Source organism: Mesocricetus auratus, unplaced genomic scaffold, assembly GCF_017639785.1.
Source record: "Mesocricetus auratus isolate SY011 unplaced genomic scaffold, BCM_Maur_2.0 Super-Scaffold_100007, whole genome shotgun sequence".
NCBI lineage: Eukaryota > Metazoa > Chordata > Mammalia > Rodentia > Cricetidae > Mesocricetus > Mesocricetus auratus.
The window spans coordinates 83,527,810-83,543,600 of NW_024429191.1; the positions used below are offsets into that span (position 1 = coordinate 83,527,810).

Here is a 15,791-nt window from a genome sequence, read left to right on the forward strand (position 1 = left end):
ATGCATTTTGACTTTACACATACTATAGGCTGCCTACTTTTTTTTTTTAACCTCATTGCGGTAGTTTGGATTGAAAATCAATAGCTTATTGAAATTTGGAAGAAAAATAGAATTCTCACGCATAGGTTGGTCTGTCTGTTCTGTCTTTCTTCTCTTTCTCCAAATGTTTCTAGTTAAATAAGAAGCTAGTTTAGAATAATTAGAAAACAAAATATTCAGATTGCCTAACTTAACTTTATCTCTTGATGTAGAGTATTTGTTCTTACACTCTTAGAAGTCAGTGTTGGCTATGTTCTTTACTAGTGATGTTGAGGGTGTGTTGTGTTATTTTGCTTTGTTTTGTTGAGACAAGTTCTCACTAGATAGCTGGTCACAGTCTTCCTGCCACAGTTTCCTATGTGCCATAACTGGGCTTGTAGGGGTGTTTGGAGCAGGCCTTTACCTCTTAACATCTAAGAACTCACTTGATTGAGGATTAGGGTTTAGGGAATAGTCTGGGACTAGGAAACAGGAATAACTTCCTTCCTTCTTTAATTGTGTGATCAGTTGATGAGGGTAATGATCTTGGCTAATCACCATCATCTAGATGTCACAGAATATATAAGTAGTTATTAGTATGTAGGTTTCTTTGGGACTTACTCTCCAGAGAACAAAGGTACTATGGAAGTGCTACCATAGGCCAAGGTCTCAGAACAGAGACTGACTAGCTTTGGAATATCTGAAACTTTGGGGTATCAAGGGACGGTGATAGTCTATTTGTTTGAAAGTAGGGGGCAGCTCTCCAAAACTATCTTGAGAGTTTCTGATCTGTGACCCCCTCAAAAGATACTTGGAGGATTAGGGAGATGGCTTGGTTAGTAAAGTGTTTGCTGTACAAGCATGTGGACCTGAGTTCAATCTCCCAGAACACAGTAAAACAGCTGAATCTGAAAGTTCAAGGTTCAGTGAGAACCTCTGCCTCTAAAAATAAGAGGGAGAACAACTGGGAAAGATACCTTTGGCCTTCACATGCACACGTACAACCACATAATATATGCATATACACACAAGGTACTTGCATGTCAAAGGTCCATTCAGATTTAGCTTAGTTTCTTGGTTTCTCCATCTCTAAAATGAAATGGTAATCTAACTGGGTCTTGAGGATGATTCTTTTGTTCCCTGGCTATGTCCTTGGGCACAAAAAGAGGAGTCTAATTTTTAACCTGTAGATGATCAGTGAAGACTAGTAATAACAACAGCTACTCAATAACTGGTACCTGCTATTACTTTTATTATGTGTCCTAACTTACAGAAGTATGAGGGTTAAATGAGGAAAAGCTCACTCTGTAAAATAAGGAAGCATCCTTTGTCAGGAAATGGTAGCACACACCTTTAATCCTACTACTCAGAAGACAGAAGCAGGCAGATCTCTTGAGTTTGAGGCCAGCCTGTTCTACAGAATGAGTTCCAGGACAGCTGAGGCTACACAGAAAAAAAACCAAACCCAAAAAAGAAGAAAAGAATGCTTTCTTTCTTTAAACTACAGTGTTTTCATTATTACTGCTGAGGCCAAGTTGGTTTGTTTTTGTTTGATTTGGTTTGGTTTTTACAGTTCTTTACCTGCTATAGAGTTTGGAGATTAGGAAAAAGGCCAAGAATGGAAAGGACAAACAGCCAGCGTGGAATGCAGGAGAATAAGTATAGTCATTACTCCTGTTTGACCTCAGGCTAGTTAAGTGGGGTTGTGAGCACCAGAGACCAGGCTCCAGGCAGAGCAGCTTCCTCCACTTCTCCCTCTCTGAACATCATTTGGAAGGGAGACCACTTAGATACCTTCGTTCTGCCCTCTGGACTACTCTAGATGTGCACTGGAGTTTATTTTGTAGTCTTTTGTCTTTTCCAGCCCGTCTTTCAGGAAATCCCAAATGTCCCGAGCAAGGAGCTTCCCAGACAACAGAAAGGAATGCTCAGGTAAGTACCACAGAGCCTAGATGGGTACTTCAGGGGCTGAGAAGAGTATCTTCTTGGGACCACAGAATCCGCTAAGTTGGGAAGCCAAAACTGTGTGGTAATTTTCCTGGAACTGCTACTCTAAAGTCTCAGGAGGCCTAGGAGTTTAAGTGACTCATCCATATTGACTCACCCACATTCTAGTAATTCTCCTGTCTCACTCAGATCGGGAGACCCAGCTCTATGATAAAGGAGTCAAAGGTGGAACCTATCCCAGGCGCTACCATGTGTCTGTACACCACAAAGACTACAATGATGGTGAGTGTTCTACATTGCTCCCTGCTGGTTGTCTAGTGAAAGACCATACTTTTTCCTGGAAAAAAAATCACCACAAAAGAAGGGTTTAGGGGTTGATGGAAAGAAAACAAAGTAGTTCAGCCTCTGTTTTCTCTTATTCCCGAGGCATTGTGCCCTAGGCTTGAGGCCAGATGTGGGGGGGGGGTCTGTAGATGAAGATGCTGTCACTGGAATGCTGTCCTTTGAGTACACATATATTCCAGAGTGTCACCTCTCTACTGCCATCTTCTGAAGCATTAACAGATAAACTAAAACTGTGGCAGAGGGATCAAGAGTAGGAAGCTGAACAGAACACATGAGTTTGTTTTGTGTAGTTTGCCTTTTTGTTTGGCCTGAGGATCAATCAGTCTTATGCCTTACTATGTTCAGAGCTTGTCCTGACTCTTAGGGAGCTGGGACAGCAACCTTTCTGGCATGGATCAGGTGTGGCAGGGCGGGTGGTGCACCTGAGCTGGCTGTCACTGCATCTACTCTGCTCATCTGGGTTTGTGGCCAGGGCTCTGACTTGCTCTGTCCTTATTCCTGCACCTTTTTAGGCAGAAGAACTTTTCCCCGAATACGGCGGCATCAAGGCAACCTATTCACTCTGGTCCCCTCAAGTCGCTCCTTGAGCACAAATGGCGAGAACATGGGTGTAGCTGTGCAATACCTGGACCCCCGTGGGCGCCTGCGGAGTGCCGACAGCGAGAATGCCCTCTCTGTTCAGGAAAGGAATGTGCCAACCAAATGTGAGAAGTGTTCCCGACTAGGGGAGTGCTGTGGGTACTAAGACAGGCTGCAGGGACAAGAGCTCAGCTGTATCACTGTGGCACCTAGTCTCAGTAATAGGCTGCTCTGGTGCAGCCTCCCCACTCAGAGAGTTTTGGAGAAGACATCACGCCCTAGAATGTAGGCCTGACTCGATGGCTATATAATAGCCATTTCTTCTTCCTGGTCTTTAGTTTTCCCATGTTTAAGCTAAAGGGCATACTCTTAGTCCTTGCCCATTCAGATATTTAGGAGCAAGCTGGACATGGTGGTGTATGCCTGTAATCTCAGGACTCAGGAAGCTGAGGCAGGAAGATTAGATGCTTGAGGCCAGCTTGAGTTACAATGTGAGTTCAAAGCCAGCATGTGTTATACATCAAGGCCCTGTCTCAAAAACAAAAGATAGATGAAAAACATGTTTAGGAGCTTTGAAAATAAAGTTATTTCATCAGCACAGAAGGCCATTTTACCAGTCCCCTGCTTCGCAGAACTGTCCTTGAGATCCTGTTGACCAAGAGCGTGGGCCTGCACAAGAAGGAAGGAATGGATGGTGCTGGGTACAAGGAGGATCTGAACAGGGTTCTGTGATTGTCTGTAGGATAGAAGGGTCCAATCACAGAAAGTCATGGTTTAATGCTCTCTCTTCTGCTCTCTCCAGCTCCTAGTGCTCCCATCAATTGGCGTCGGGGAAAGCTCCTGGGTCAAGGTGCCTTTGGCAGGGTCTATTTGTGCTATGACGTGGACACAGGACGTGAACTTGCTTCTAAGCAGGTCCAGTTTGACCCAGATAGTCCTGAGACAAGCAAGGTATGGCCTTCCCCGCACACAAACCTCCAGCCAAAACACCTATTGAGTACTTGCCTAAGGTGATACAAGTTACTTCTCCCAAGCTCTTTTTTTTTTTTTTTTTTTTTGGTTTTTCGAGACAGGGTTTCTCTGTGTAGCTTTGGAGCCTGTTCTGGAACTAACTCACTTTGTAGACCAGGCTGGCCTTGAACTCACTGAGGTGCTCTTGCCTCTCCTTCCTGAGTACTGGGATTAAAAGGTATATGTCACCACTGCCCAGCCCTCCCAAGCTTTCTTGCTGTTCATCTTAACCCTAACCAAGGGGTGAAGGGGCAATGTCCCAAAATGTATGGAGCCCCCAGGAGGAGGACTGCATCCATGCTAAAGTCCTAGCAACCTGAACTGAGATGGCGATGACCAGTGTCTCAAAGGGCACTCTCTGGACCCATTCCCTAAACAGCCTTGGCCCAGGAGGAAGCTGTGGAGCTCACCCATTTGGAAGTAGGAGTCACACAGTCTATACATGAATTCAAATAGATAAATACAGTAGTCACTTTAAGTAGGATTCTGTAGCCCTTCCTCCCTTTTCACTCATGTTTGCCTTCCTCTGGGTAAAGAATGTTGCATCTCAAGGGCTACCCAGCATTGGGGCCAAGGGCCAGACATTTGAGAGGATTTGTAGTAGTTCTCCAGCTCAAGTTCCCAACCCCTGTGAATCATAGACTAGAGCAAGATAAGATGACCCCAGGTGGGCAGGAACTGGGCCCTGAGTGCCCAGGTGACCAGTGGTTCCTTTCTAGGAGGTGAGTGCTCTGGAGTGTGAGATCCAGTTGCTGAAGAACTTGCAGCATGAGCGCATTGTGCAGTACTATGGCTGCCTGCGGGACCGTGCTGAGAAGATCCTCACCATCTTTATGGAGTATATGCCAGGGGTATGTGCCCTTGGATGCATGTGGACTTCACACAGGTGGGCTCGACCTAGGGCTAGTGACCGTGAGGATGGCTCACCCTTGACCTGGGCCTCATCTGATGAGTTCTGGGAAACCATGGGCAGTGGGGGCAGGATTTGATGTCAAGAGGGCCCCAGCTTTGGCTACAAAGAGGGTATGAGATGAGAAATGTCCCAATCTAACTTGAGGGTTCTGAAGGGCGGGTTCATGTCAAGTAAGCACAACCTTTGCCTGGAACAGAGGCTCTCCCTGACCTGGTCTTGGGCCCTACTTGCATGAGATAAGGACTATCTCAGGCTTTTCCTGGCAGAAGTAGCCCATACATACAAATGAGACTCAAATGAATCACTGCCTTGCTACAGTACTGGGGACAGGAAATAACCTTGTCTCATCTCACAAACTAGCTCCTAAGGGACTCTCTTGACTCATTGTGGTCTAATAGGGCTCTGTAAAAGACCAGTTGAAGGCCTATGGAGCTCTGACAGAGAGTGTGACGCGCAAGTATACTCGGCAGATCCTGGAGGGCATGTCATACCTGCACAGCAACATGATTGTGCATCGGGACATCAAGGGTGAGTAGAGGTAAAGCTGTGCCAGAGGCACCAAGACCTGGGTTCAGACAGGTACAGTGGCGCACGCCTTTCCTTCCAGTACTTGGAAGGGAGGCAAAGGCAGGCAGATCTCCGTGAGTTCCAGGCCAGCCAGGTCTACGTAGTGAGACTTAGGTTCAAGACTTCCATTCAGTTACTAGCAGACCCATCACTAACTTAACCACTCTTTCTGAAAAATAGGATCCCAGTTCCTCCCTTAATTGGAGATGGGTATAAAAATTGGTTGAGCAGTTGGGGGAAAATACCCTAAAATGCAAATATTAGCTATGGGGATGATCCCTTTTATACTGTGAGGCTTCTCTGCAGCTTATACCTGAGTTAGTGGTGGCCCTGGCCTTCAGTCACCTGGAAGGGGAGGTAAAAGAAAAATATAAGAGGTTCCAAAGTGGTAGCCTCTGCCCTTTCATGCCTTAGGAGCCAATATCCTCCGAGACTCAGCTGGGAATGTGAAGCTTGGGGATTTTGGGGCCAGCAAACGCCTACAGACCATCTGCATGTCAGGGACAGGCATGCGCTCTGTCACCGGCACACCATACTGGATGAGTCCTGAAGTCATCAGCGGCGAGGGCTACGGAAGGAAGGCAGACGTGTGGTGAGCACTGGGGTGTGCTGGGAACCTATCTCCCTGCGTGAGCTGAAGGCTCTGTAAATTAGACATGAACTTGTGGACTTGACAGTGAGAAAGGAACTGAGGATCTACTCTTGCTGGCTGGTGCATGCAGGACTTAGATTTGGGGGGTTGGAGGATAAATGGGATGAATTTTTATCCCAAACAACAAGGGATTATTGCTAAGGACATAGGCCTGGGGGGGGCAAAAATCCCTCATATTTACTGGACCTTTTTAAGAAGCCAGGTTTGGCTAGATGATGTGGCAATTTTAATCTCAGTACTGGGGAGGCAGAGGCAGGCAGATCTTTGAGTTCAAGGCCAGCCTGGTCTTCCGACTGAGTTCCAGGACAGCCAGGAACATAATCAAACCATTTCTCAAAACAAAACAAAAAACAAAAAAAAAGTAGTAGTAGTAGTTGTTGTTGTTTTAGGGATTAGGGAAGATAGCATGATGGTTAAGAATACTTGCTGTACAGATATAAGGACCTGAGTTCAAGTCCCTAATAGTCACAGAAAAAGCTAGGCCTGGTTCCTCATGTCTAAAAAACACCAGCACTGGGAGGCAGACACAGATGGATCCTGAGAGCTCTCTGGCTAGCCAGTCTCACTGAAAAAGTAAGCTTCCATTTCAGTGAGAGACACTGTCTCACAGCAGTAAGGCAGAGAAGACACTTGTCCTGCTCTGGCTTCTGCATGCACAAATACAGACACACTCACATGCCCCCCCCCTTCTCTCGCCCACCTCCCCACACACACACAGCAGGGTCTATTCTAAAGGCCTAGATTTGTCTCTAAACAAGAATAGGCTTAGCCCCTTCTTGTGCCCAAACAGCTTGCATTTGATTGACTTTGTTTTTATGTCCATACTCAGAAAGGACCCAAGAATTACAAGAACTTCTCTCCTTGGAAAGTTATTATAGGTTGCCCTCCAAAGATATCTAAATCCTAACTGCCAAAACCTATAAACGTAACCTCTATGGCAGTAGGGCTTCTGTAACAGTGAAACATTATCCTGAATTACCTGTGTGGGCCTGAGGTAATGATGAGACCTTTAGAAGAGAAAGGCAGGTCAGAATAGGTAGTGGGAAATGTAGCAAAGGCCACTCAAGGAGTGGGGGACCAGAAGCCAAGAGTCACAGTTGGGATTGGGGTAGCTATTGCTTAATTATTGTGTGTGTGGGGGGTTGAGACAGGTTTTCTCTGTATAGCCCCTGTCTGTCCTGGAACTCACTCTGTAGACCAGGCTGGCCTCTAACAGAGATCTGCCTGCCTCTGCCTCCTGGGTCCTGGAATTAAAGTTGTGTGCCACTACCTCCAGCACTTAATAATACTGAGTATGCTAAATACACACAAGGAATTGGGTTCAATCTCTCACATGAGAAAGACATAGACAGAAGAAATGCAGACATCCCCCAGACGCTGGAAAAGCAAGGAAATAGAAACTATTTACACCAACAGGAAACTGATACAGTTATCTTGGAGTCTGTCAGTACTCTTTCCCAGTCTCAGTAAGTACCCTTAGCTTGCTGTTTGTCGTCCTTTGTGATCTGAGAAAGACGCCTCCACTGGCTGCTGGGTGACATAAGGTTCTCTTCTAGGAGCCTGGGCTGTACTGTGGTGGAGATGCTAACAGAGAAACCACCTTGGGCAGAGTATGAAGCTATGGCTGCCATTTTCAAGATTGCCACCCAGCCTACCAACCCTCAGCTCCCTTCTCACATCTCAGAGCATGGCAGGGACTTCCTGAGGCGCATTTTTGTGGAAGCTCGTCAGAGACCCTCAGCTGAGGAACTGCTCACACACCACTTTGCACAGCTCGTGTACTGAGCTCTCAAGGCCATGCTGCTGCCAGCTGCCACCTGCTGAGCGGACGAGGGGCCGCTGTCGCTGTCAGGCTCAGTGAAGTTGCTGCTTCTTCCAGGCAAGGCTAAGGACAGTGAAGCTTCGGTCCAGCCGTTGTTTGTCTGTGCCCCTTCTGTCACTGGGACTCAAAGCCAGGATGGGAGAGCTGTGACATCAAGACTGGGAGCCCCAGCCTGTAAGACCCAAGAGCTCCAGCATCCTAAGCACAATGCGGAAGGAAAGGGGCTGGAACAGTATGCAGGACAGCCTTGGCCTCGGTGTGTCCTAACACTGCAGTCAGCACTGAAGCCAGGAGGGACTGGGGCACAGGACTCACTCAAGGGTATGAATAGTGTCATTTCATTCAGAGTGTTACTTTGATTCTCCTCCCAATGTCTGCAGACTACCAGAGTGTCTCTGGGCTGTGTGAGCCCACTCAAGCCTGAGGTATAAAGCCCAGCATGCCCCAGCCATCAGAAGGTAGAGGTGTGGGCTGCCCTCACTTAGAGCCTCCAGGTGTGCTTTGCCTGTCCTGTCTTTTTACCAAAGATGAATGAAGCAAATGTTATGCTGCCTTATTCTGGGGAGGAGGAGCCTGGCCCCATAAGCAGGGCCTGAGAAATGGCGCTGCCTCCAGTAACTGGGGAGACCCAGTCTTGTCAATGCAATCGTCTGTTTTACAAGTTGGAGTCACTCTCATGCTGTTCCCAGTTTCTAACTGGAGACTTTGCCCTCTGAGCTCCGGAGACCCATGTAGGCTTGGGCCCTGGGCTAGACTGGAAAGAGCTGATGGGATGGCCTCTGCCCTGGCGTCTGTCCCTGGTTGGAGCAGAGAAGGCAGGCAGCACAAGGAACGGCAGCTGGCTCTGGCCCCAGGGGGTTGTCTCAGGCCGTCTGTATCCCCTGCCTGACAGGCCTGTGCCCACTCCACTAGGTAGAGGGAAACCCTTGTGCTGCCACCAACTGTGTCCAAAGCCACCAGCTCTGTTCCTTAGCCTGCCTTGCCCGGATGTGTTCTCAGCCTCATTCCTTGTTTCCTCCCACAAGGGAAGATGCCAACGGGGGTTGAGGAAAGACTCCAAGCAGCTTAGAGTTGGCCACATTTACCTCAGCCTGGGTGCTGGTCCTTTCTTCCAGCCCCTTCCTTCCCCTCCAAATGTGCCTATTGCTACAGCTCCTCCCTTCCAACTCCCATTTCTTAGGAGTTGTCATCAAAGGAAAAAAAAAAAAGCCAGTGCCCAGGCATGGGCATCTCCAGGGAGCTGGGGATTAGCGTCAGGCAGCTCTGCCAGCCATGCCCACTTCTCCATGGGCACAAAACAAGCCAAAGCCTTCGTTGTATGTTGACGATGCACTTTTATGAATGTAGTTTCTATCGCTGTTTTTAGCCTTTTCACATCATGTAATGTGAGGCCTTGTACTTGTTAATTTATATCTCAGATCCATATTTGATGGTTTTTATATATATATCAATTCTAGACTGTTACCAGTGGTGGACTCCTGAAGAGAGAGCAGAAATTGAAAGCAGCTGGTTTTGCAGATGTGTGTGTTGCATGGTGCCAATCGGGCCTGGGCTCCTCTCTTATTTCCTTTCTCTCAGAGGGTCTGTCAGGCCACCCTCTAACTGCTCTGATGCCAGTGAGTAAAGCCTGCTTCCACGTCAGCCTTTGCCCAGGGTGGGGGCGGCCCCTCCTTTTAGACCAAAGCTGCCAAAGGGTAGCTCGGCCTCTCCATGACCCCATCCTGACGGCTGTAGCACCCCTTAGCCTATCCCCATCTGACCCCAAGAAGAAACAGCTTGGTGGGTTGACAAGATGTCAGATAAAGACGACTCTGCTTGTCCGAGGTTCAGGCTCTCACAGAGCCCCCCACCCCGCAGGGGGTATCTTACTTCAGAGGGAATGTTTCTAAAATGAACTTAAAACATAAGCCAACAAATCTTGCACTCCAAAGAAAAAAAAAAGACCTTTTTTTGTGCCAAAAACTGTGGACATGCTGGCTCAGCATCCTCAGGACCAAGCTACTAATTTATTTTTTCTTAGTAATAGATCCAGATGAGAAGTTGTGAGGCTCTAGGATGGGCCCAGGGCTTCTGAAGTGTGGTCTCGCAGCCCTTGGCCTGCTGTGCAAAGTGCTATGCCACCATTTGTTCATCATTCCACGGGGTTTATCTGCCTTGGCCAGCCCCACATGGAAGGGCCAGGCCTGGGTCAGGTGCATGCTGCCACCCCCCTGTCCCTCCCACTTCCCCAGCTCTGTGTCTGTGTCTGAATTGTGGATTGTGCAGAAGAAGCTGCGGCCATAGTTATTTGACTATATCTTGACTGAGGGCTTGCAGTGCAAAGCCAGGCCAGTGCATTACTTCCAATAAAAGGGATCATTTATATCAGAAGGGTCCTGTGGCCATGCTTTTGGATGAAAGTGATTGGTGGGAATTTTTATTGGAATGGGCTGGGTGGGGATGGGCTGCCTAACATCTAGTTTAGGTCCCTTAAATAGAACTTTAAATAGTTGCCAAAAGTGGGTCCTGGCATGATTGGCCAGCTGTCATTGCTAGCCCAGGTGGTCCCTCTTTCTTCGTCTTCCCTGTTATCCCCGTGCTCTACTGAGGCAGCACTGCTGGGTCCATCTAATCTGAACACATAGGCCCTTTTCTTTTTTTGAAACATGGTCTCATTGTATAGCTCTGGCTGCCCTAGAATTCAGGATATAGACCAAACTCACTGATAACCACCTCCTCTGCTTTCTGAGTGTGGGGATTAAAGGCATGCACCACCCACCATGCCCAACTCTGCCAGTTTGTTTTGGAGACAGGGTTTCACTGTATAGCCCTGGTCACTAGACCAGGCTGGCCTAGAACTCAAGAGATCCACCTGCCTCTGCCTCCCCAGTGCTGGGTTTAAAGATGTGAGCCACCACTGCCTGGCTTTGCCACCATTTCTTAATTGCAGCAAGAGACCATCCTTGTTTCCATAGACCAAGGCCTTGTCATCTCTGTTTACCAAGTGCCCACCTGAAGGAACAATCCACGGTGGTTTCTCTGCCAGCAGGGCCAGAGGCTGGATTCCTTGGCAGTCTTTGCCCACCAGTTCGTCAATCCCATAGGCAGTTTGCAGAAGTCAGGACAGTAGGGCCTAGGGCAGGACAGACATCTGAGACTTCCGTTGAGGAAGTGTCTTTACACTTGCCTCAGTGTGCACGGGCTCAGAGGAGCAGTTTGTTCTTGGATGACCTGGCCCAGTATCTGTGACCTCTCCCTTCCCAGAAGAGGCTCCAGAAGATGACAGTAATGAGAAGGCAAGTGGGCAGCCCTTGTTCATCTGTGGGTCCCTCCAGTCCCTGCAAAATTTTAGGGCAAGGGCTAGGAGGAAACCGGTCAGCTGGGACTGGGTGGCAGAAAGGTAAAGATGGTCTTGGCCAAGTCAGAAAGGTTCTGCTTTGCATGTCGCTCAACTCAAGCGTAGTAAGTTCACCTGTGAAGAACTGCAGTAGGGCTGGGCACGGGTGGCGCACTCCTTTAATCCCAGCACACTCAGTGAGATGCTGTCTCCAAAAATAAAACAAAACTGTTGTGTGGATTTTGAGTCAGTAGGGCCGGGCTTCTCTCCACAATTCCAAGAGCGCACTGGAATTCCAGGTTTTGACAGCTTGACACCCTGAGTTGGCAGGGACCAGTTTTTCAAGCTAATACTTCCCTGACAACCATCGCCCAGCCCCTTCAAGACCAGGGGTATTATAAGCTGGCCCCCTTTCCCATCCCTGTGATGAGTTTGCAGCCTACCCGCCTCAAAGACCCCATCAGGCCACATAATAGAGTCAAGATCTGTTTAAACATGTTTAAAACAGGGTTGGTCACAACAGTCAGAACAGCACAACAATGAGAGGAGGGGGAGCATAGCGGCTGCCGACCCTGTTAGCTGAGGCTCCAGCAAGAGCTTTAGCTTCGGGGTGCAAGGGGCCCCCAGATCCCAAGGCTGTGGGTGTCCTGCCTCTTCCCCAGCCCCCTCCTCCACCAGTGAGGTGGTGTATATTAGGCCCAGCAGGTGGCGCTCTTCCTCTTCCAGTCTGTGGCTCAGAACCAGGCTAAGGGCAGAGGTAGATGGGGAGACATGGGGTGCACAAGGCCCAGGTGGCAGTGTGGGAGCTTGGGACCCTGAGGAGGGCATGCTGACTCCTTGCTGGAGAAAAGGCACCTAAATAGGGAAGCTGGGCTTGTGGGTCTCCCAGGGAGCCATGGGGCGAGGCGAGATGGTCTGAAGGAAGCCGTATGGTGACAATCACAATTCTGGTTCCCACACCTCCACCTCCTACGGGAAAAGTTAAGGAATCCTGGAGCAGAGCCCTATGCCTGAAACCTGTCTGAGGGAGCCTCACCCCTTCCCACCCCACTCCCCTCACAAGCCCAGATCAACCTCCTTGCCACTGGCCAGCGGGAGGCCGTGTGCAGGGAGGGAACAGATGATAGAGGGACCTCAGGCTCTCTTGGCGCCCGAGTCCACCTCCTTGTGGGCCCAGAGCTCCTTGTGCTGTTTACGGCCAAATCCCTCATCGTAGTTGCCTTTGCTCTTGAACAGCTGCTGAAAGTGAGGTTTGCAGTAAAATTCACCGTGCAGTGCTGCGTAACTGCCCAAGCTGCGGAAGCAGAGAACAGCTGGGTCAGTCTAGGTCGGGGCTGGAAGGCAGGGTAGGGTGGGCAAGTTAAATGGGCAGGGCAGGGCAGAGCATGCGAGCACCTGAGTTTGGTGTGGCAGTGTTTGCAACAGAAACAAGAGTTGTGGAAAATAAACTTGTCTGCCACCAGCCGCTCCATAGGATACACAGTCTTCTGGCAGGCTGCACAGGTCTCCTTCACCTGAGCCCGCAAGCTGAAGGACTGGGGAGTAGGGTACACTCAGCAAGAAGCCTGACAGCACCGACCGTCTCCTCCACCCACGCCCACCCTCGGGGGCCCTACCTTGGAGCGCTGCACCGCGCTGCTGCCGCTGCTGCCTTTGGCTTCCTGGGGAAGAGGAGCAGTCAGAGCGGGGGTCAGCTCTCCGGCGGCCCAGCCCAGATCCCAGAGGCACTCAAGAGGTGGCAGAGGGTGTCAAGCAAACAAGCTGCTCCTGTCCCTTTTACCCCTCCCACCTGGCTGGTCACCTACATGAGAGGGGGTGGCCTGGGCGGCTCCGGCAGCTTGAAACATGGCTCTTCGGAGGTGGTTGGCGGCCTGGGTGGAGACGCCGCGCCAGGAGTGTTCTGCAAGGGGAAGTCAGTCAGTGGGGCCCCAAGAGCCCTCCCCCATCCTGCAGGCTGGGGTGTTTTTAGGCAGGGGGTTGAGGGGCTGCGGTTGGGACTTTCCCTAAGTCATTTCCTGTTGCTCTGGGTCTTGCCACTTCCGCCCCTCATCCCCCTCCCCAGCCTGCCCGCCCCTCAAGCAGCTCCCCAAAGGGGTAGGGGGTCCCTGAGTGGAAACATATGTGGGGATAGAACAAAGTTAGCGAGAGCGGCCGGGGACAGAGGGCTCCGCGGTGCCTGCGTGTGCTTCCCACGGGCGGGGACCCCGCCTGGGCTGAGGGGAGGTCAGTAGAGGTCTGGCCCGGGCACCGCCTGACCCGCCTCCCATCCCCTCCCCCACCGACCCCGCACCGGGCTCAGACGAGCAGCCCTTGGACAGCGCTCGGCCCGGCCTCCTGCCCGGCCAGGCTGCGCCGCTTCCCGCGCCTGCTCCTCGGGACCCCAGACCCGAACCCACCCCACCATGGGCCGGCCCAGCGGGACCGACGCGAGCCTCGGGGTCCCGGCGCGCGCTCCGCGCGAACCGCCAGGCGGCGTCGGCCCCGCAACGCTCCGCGCCCCTCCCCCAGGCCGCCGTGGGTCTCACCGGGCCCGGCCTGCGCCGCGGGGCGGGGGTCGGTCGCTGGGGGACCGCCTCGGGTGCGAGAGGCGCGGGCGCGAGCTGCCACCGCTGCCAGTGGTCCCCGAGCGGCAGCCGCCGCCTCACCGCGGCGCCGCCCCCGCCGGCCCCCGCCCCGCGCCCGCCCATTGGCTCCGGGTGCCCGGGGCCGCCTCCGGGAGAAGCCGCCGCCGACCCCCTCTGTGCTTTGTCTTTCCCTCGCTCGCCACCGCCCCCCCCCCCGCCTTTGTCTGCCCCCGAACCGCTTTCGCAGCCCGCGCTCGCCCGTCTCCCGGAACCGACCTCCCCTGCAGTTCGTGGGGAAGGGACGTCGGCGGGGGCGAGGACTGAATCGCGTACCTCTGGCGACGATGAGTTGAGCCTACGGTCGCCACAAGGCGCTCCCGGCGCAGACCTTCACAAATGGGTCTGGGCTTTTTGGCTGCCTCGGTTTACCCGTTGACCATTGTGAAGGCCGAGTCCCATTAGCTCCGCCACCTCCTTGCGCTCTGGGGACCCGGTACCCTGAGCTACCCCACTGTGGGGACTCTGGAGGCAGCTCCTGATCCTCCCGATACCCCTATGTTAGGCCCAGGTGGTGGCCCGATGCCGCCATGTGAGGGGTGTGACAGATCCGCCACCCCAGAACTCCCACAGCTACGTGGCTTCCGAAAGCACCCACCCCCTCAACCCGGGTATCCTAACCGCTTTCTGAGGCCAGATTTTGTGGGATTTGTAACCCCTGGCCTGTATGCCAGGGCCCAGGTCAAGCCCTTAGCTGAAAGGACGCGCTTCCTTGCAGCAAGCACACCGAAGGGAGCCGCCAGGCATTTATTTAGACTTGTTTAGGGCACAAAGTGCTTCAAGAGCTGCGCCTGCCGCCGCACCCCAGCAGGTGGGGAGGACAGCCCGGCGCTGCAGGGCCTCGGGGCAGCAGCATCTGGGGCACGGACCTCTGCTGGAAGTTTTGCCTGAAGCCTGGCTAGAGGCTGTTTCACGAAGCACGCAGCACCCTGCGACCTGTTCCCACACCCCCGACAGGAATAGAACTGGTGGCTCTAGCGCGGGCCCACGCGTGTCAGGGAACAGAACGGCTCAACGCCTCCTGCCTGGCAGGGGAACAGGGAAGCAGCAGGCTGCACCACCCGTCCCCGCCGGCCCCCCACGGTTTCCCTGGCTGCTAACGCGCCCACGCTGTGCTTCACTTTTCTCTCGTCCCCGTTCCCGCTCTAAACGATGTTTTGCCACTGACTTTCTGGTGGGTGCTTCTCCACAACTGGGGGGGGGAGGCTCTTCCTGGGGAAATTGTCCACACCTGTCATCAGAGTCGCCGAGGAAGCGGTTTAATGCAAGAAAGGTCAGGCCCTTAGGGACCCCAAGAGGCTGCTCCCGGGCACGGACTGGCAGCCTGCCCTGCTGGGACCATCTGTGGGCTGAGCTGCAGGGATGAGCTCAGATGGACGAGATGAGCTGACGGCAAGGAGGCAGGCGGTACAGAGGGAGAGAACTGGCTAGCTGTGGGCCCATGCCAGTTTTCGGAGAGAGAGGTCACCCTGCGCTACAAGTCACATCCTGGTGCACACAAGCACACCTATTAAAAAGATTTAAAAGTAAGAGAAAGCAAGTCGGGCAGCGGTAGAAGCACCTGAAATAGTTATGACTGCTGGGGCTTTATATGGGCCATTCTCACATGCCGTTTCAGGGCCCCTACTCCACCTCCATAGTGTGAAACTAAAAGAAAAAAGTTTCTTTAAATGTTCTGTAGTTGTTAGACAAGGTATCCAGCCCAAGCACGCCATAACCCAGCTATGCACCCGAGGATGATGCATACAACGCCCATGCTCTTGTCTCTGCCCCCAAGTGCTGGGTTTATAGAGAGGTACCATGCCCCACTCCCAATGTACGCCCTGCTTAAGGGCTGATCAAACATGCTCCGTGCATGCCAGGCAAGTACTGCCAATTAAGCTACGTTTCTGGCCTCAATTTAAAGAATTTCTCAGACTATGGAAAGTGGGGGCATTTGATGGCCTAAGAAGTCTTAGAAAATGGAGGACTTCCTTAAACTGCTATTTATGCCAGGCAGT

At 51.8% G+C, this 15,791-nt stretch overlaps 2 protein-coding genes across 5 annotated transcripts in view; one reads left to right on the forward strand and one right to left on the reverse strand.

Moving 5' to 3' along the window:
• Nucleotides 1–10,218, forward strand: part of Map3k3 (mitogen-activated protein kinase kinase kinase 3) — a 73,251-nt gene extending 63,033 nt beyond the window's left edge. Inside the window, exons 9-16 of the mRNA XM_040749926.1 lie at nt 1,883–1,950; nt 2,155–2,247; nt 2,823–3,014; nt 3,692–3,840; nt 4,620–4,751; nt 5,212–5,341; nt 5,795–5,972; nt 7,589–10,218. Coding sequence (XP_040605860.1) covers nt 1,883–1,950; nt 2,155–2,247; nt 2,823–3,014; nt 3,692–3,840; nt 4,620–4,751; nt 5,212–5,341; nt 5,795–5,972; nt 7,589–7,817 — 1,171 coding nt within the window. The 3' untranslated portion in view covers nt 7,818–10,218. The remainder of the gene's footprint in view (nt 1–1,882; nt 1,951–2,154; nt 2,248–2,822; nt 3,015–3,691; nt 3,841–4,619; nt 4,752–5,211; nt 5,342–5,794; nt 5,973–7,588) is intronic.
• Nucleotides 10,219–11,643: 1,425 nt separating this feature from the next.
• On the reverse strand, nt 11,644–14,195 carry Limd2 (LIM domain containing 2). Of its 4 annotated transcripts, none has more exons than XM_040749941.1 (5): nt 14,068–14,195; nt 12,976–13,070; nt 12,787–12,831; nt 12,566–12,705; nt 11,644–12,464 (listed from the first exon to the last, which is right to left on the reverse strand). In XM_040749941.1, the coding sequence occupies exons 2-5, from the start codon at nt 13,015–13,017 to the stop codon at nt 12,305–12,307; spliced, it is 387 nt and encodes a 128-aa protein (XP_040605875.1). In that variant the 5' UTR covers nt 13,018–13,070; nt 14,068–14,195; the 3' UTR covers nt 11,644–12,304. The 4 variants fall into 4 exon arrangements, with proteins under 4 accessions (XP_040605875.1, XP_040605877.1, XP_040605874.1 ...); XM_040749943.1 differs by lacking the exon at nt 14,068–14,195 and adding an exon at nt 13,696–13,845; XM_040749940.1 differs by lacking the exon at nt 14,068–14,195 and adding an exon at nt 13,567–13,585.
• Between the last annotated feature and the right edge of the window lie 1,596 nt (nt 14,196–15,791).

Coding starts and splice junctions, on each gene's coding strand:
- Limd2 (XM_040749941.1), bottom strand. CDS start 13,017: ATGTTTCAAGCTGCCGGAGCCGCCCAGGCCACCCCCTCTCAT. Junction 12,832..12,975: donor CCCAGGCCACCCCCTCTCAT/GTAGGTGACCAG, acceptor CCTCTTCCCCAG/GAAGCCAAAGGCAGCAGCGG. Junction 12,706..12,786: donor GCGCGGTGCAGCGCTCCAAG/GTAGGGCCCCCG, acceptor CCTACTCCCCAG/TCCTTCAGCTTGCGGGCTCA.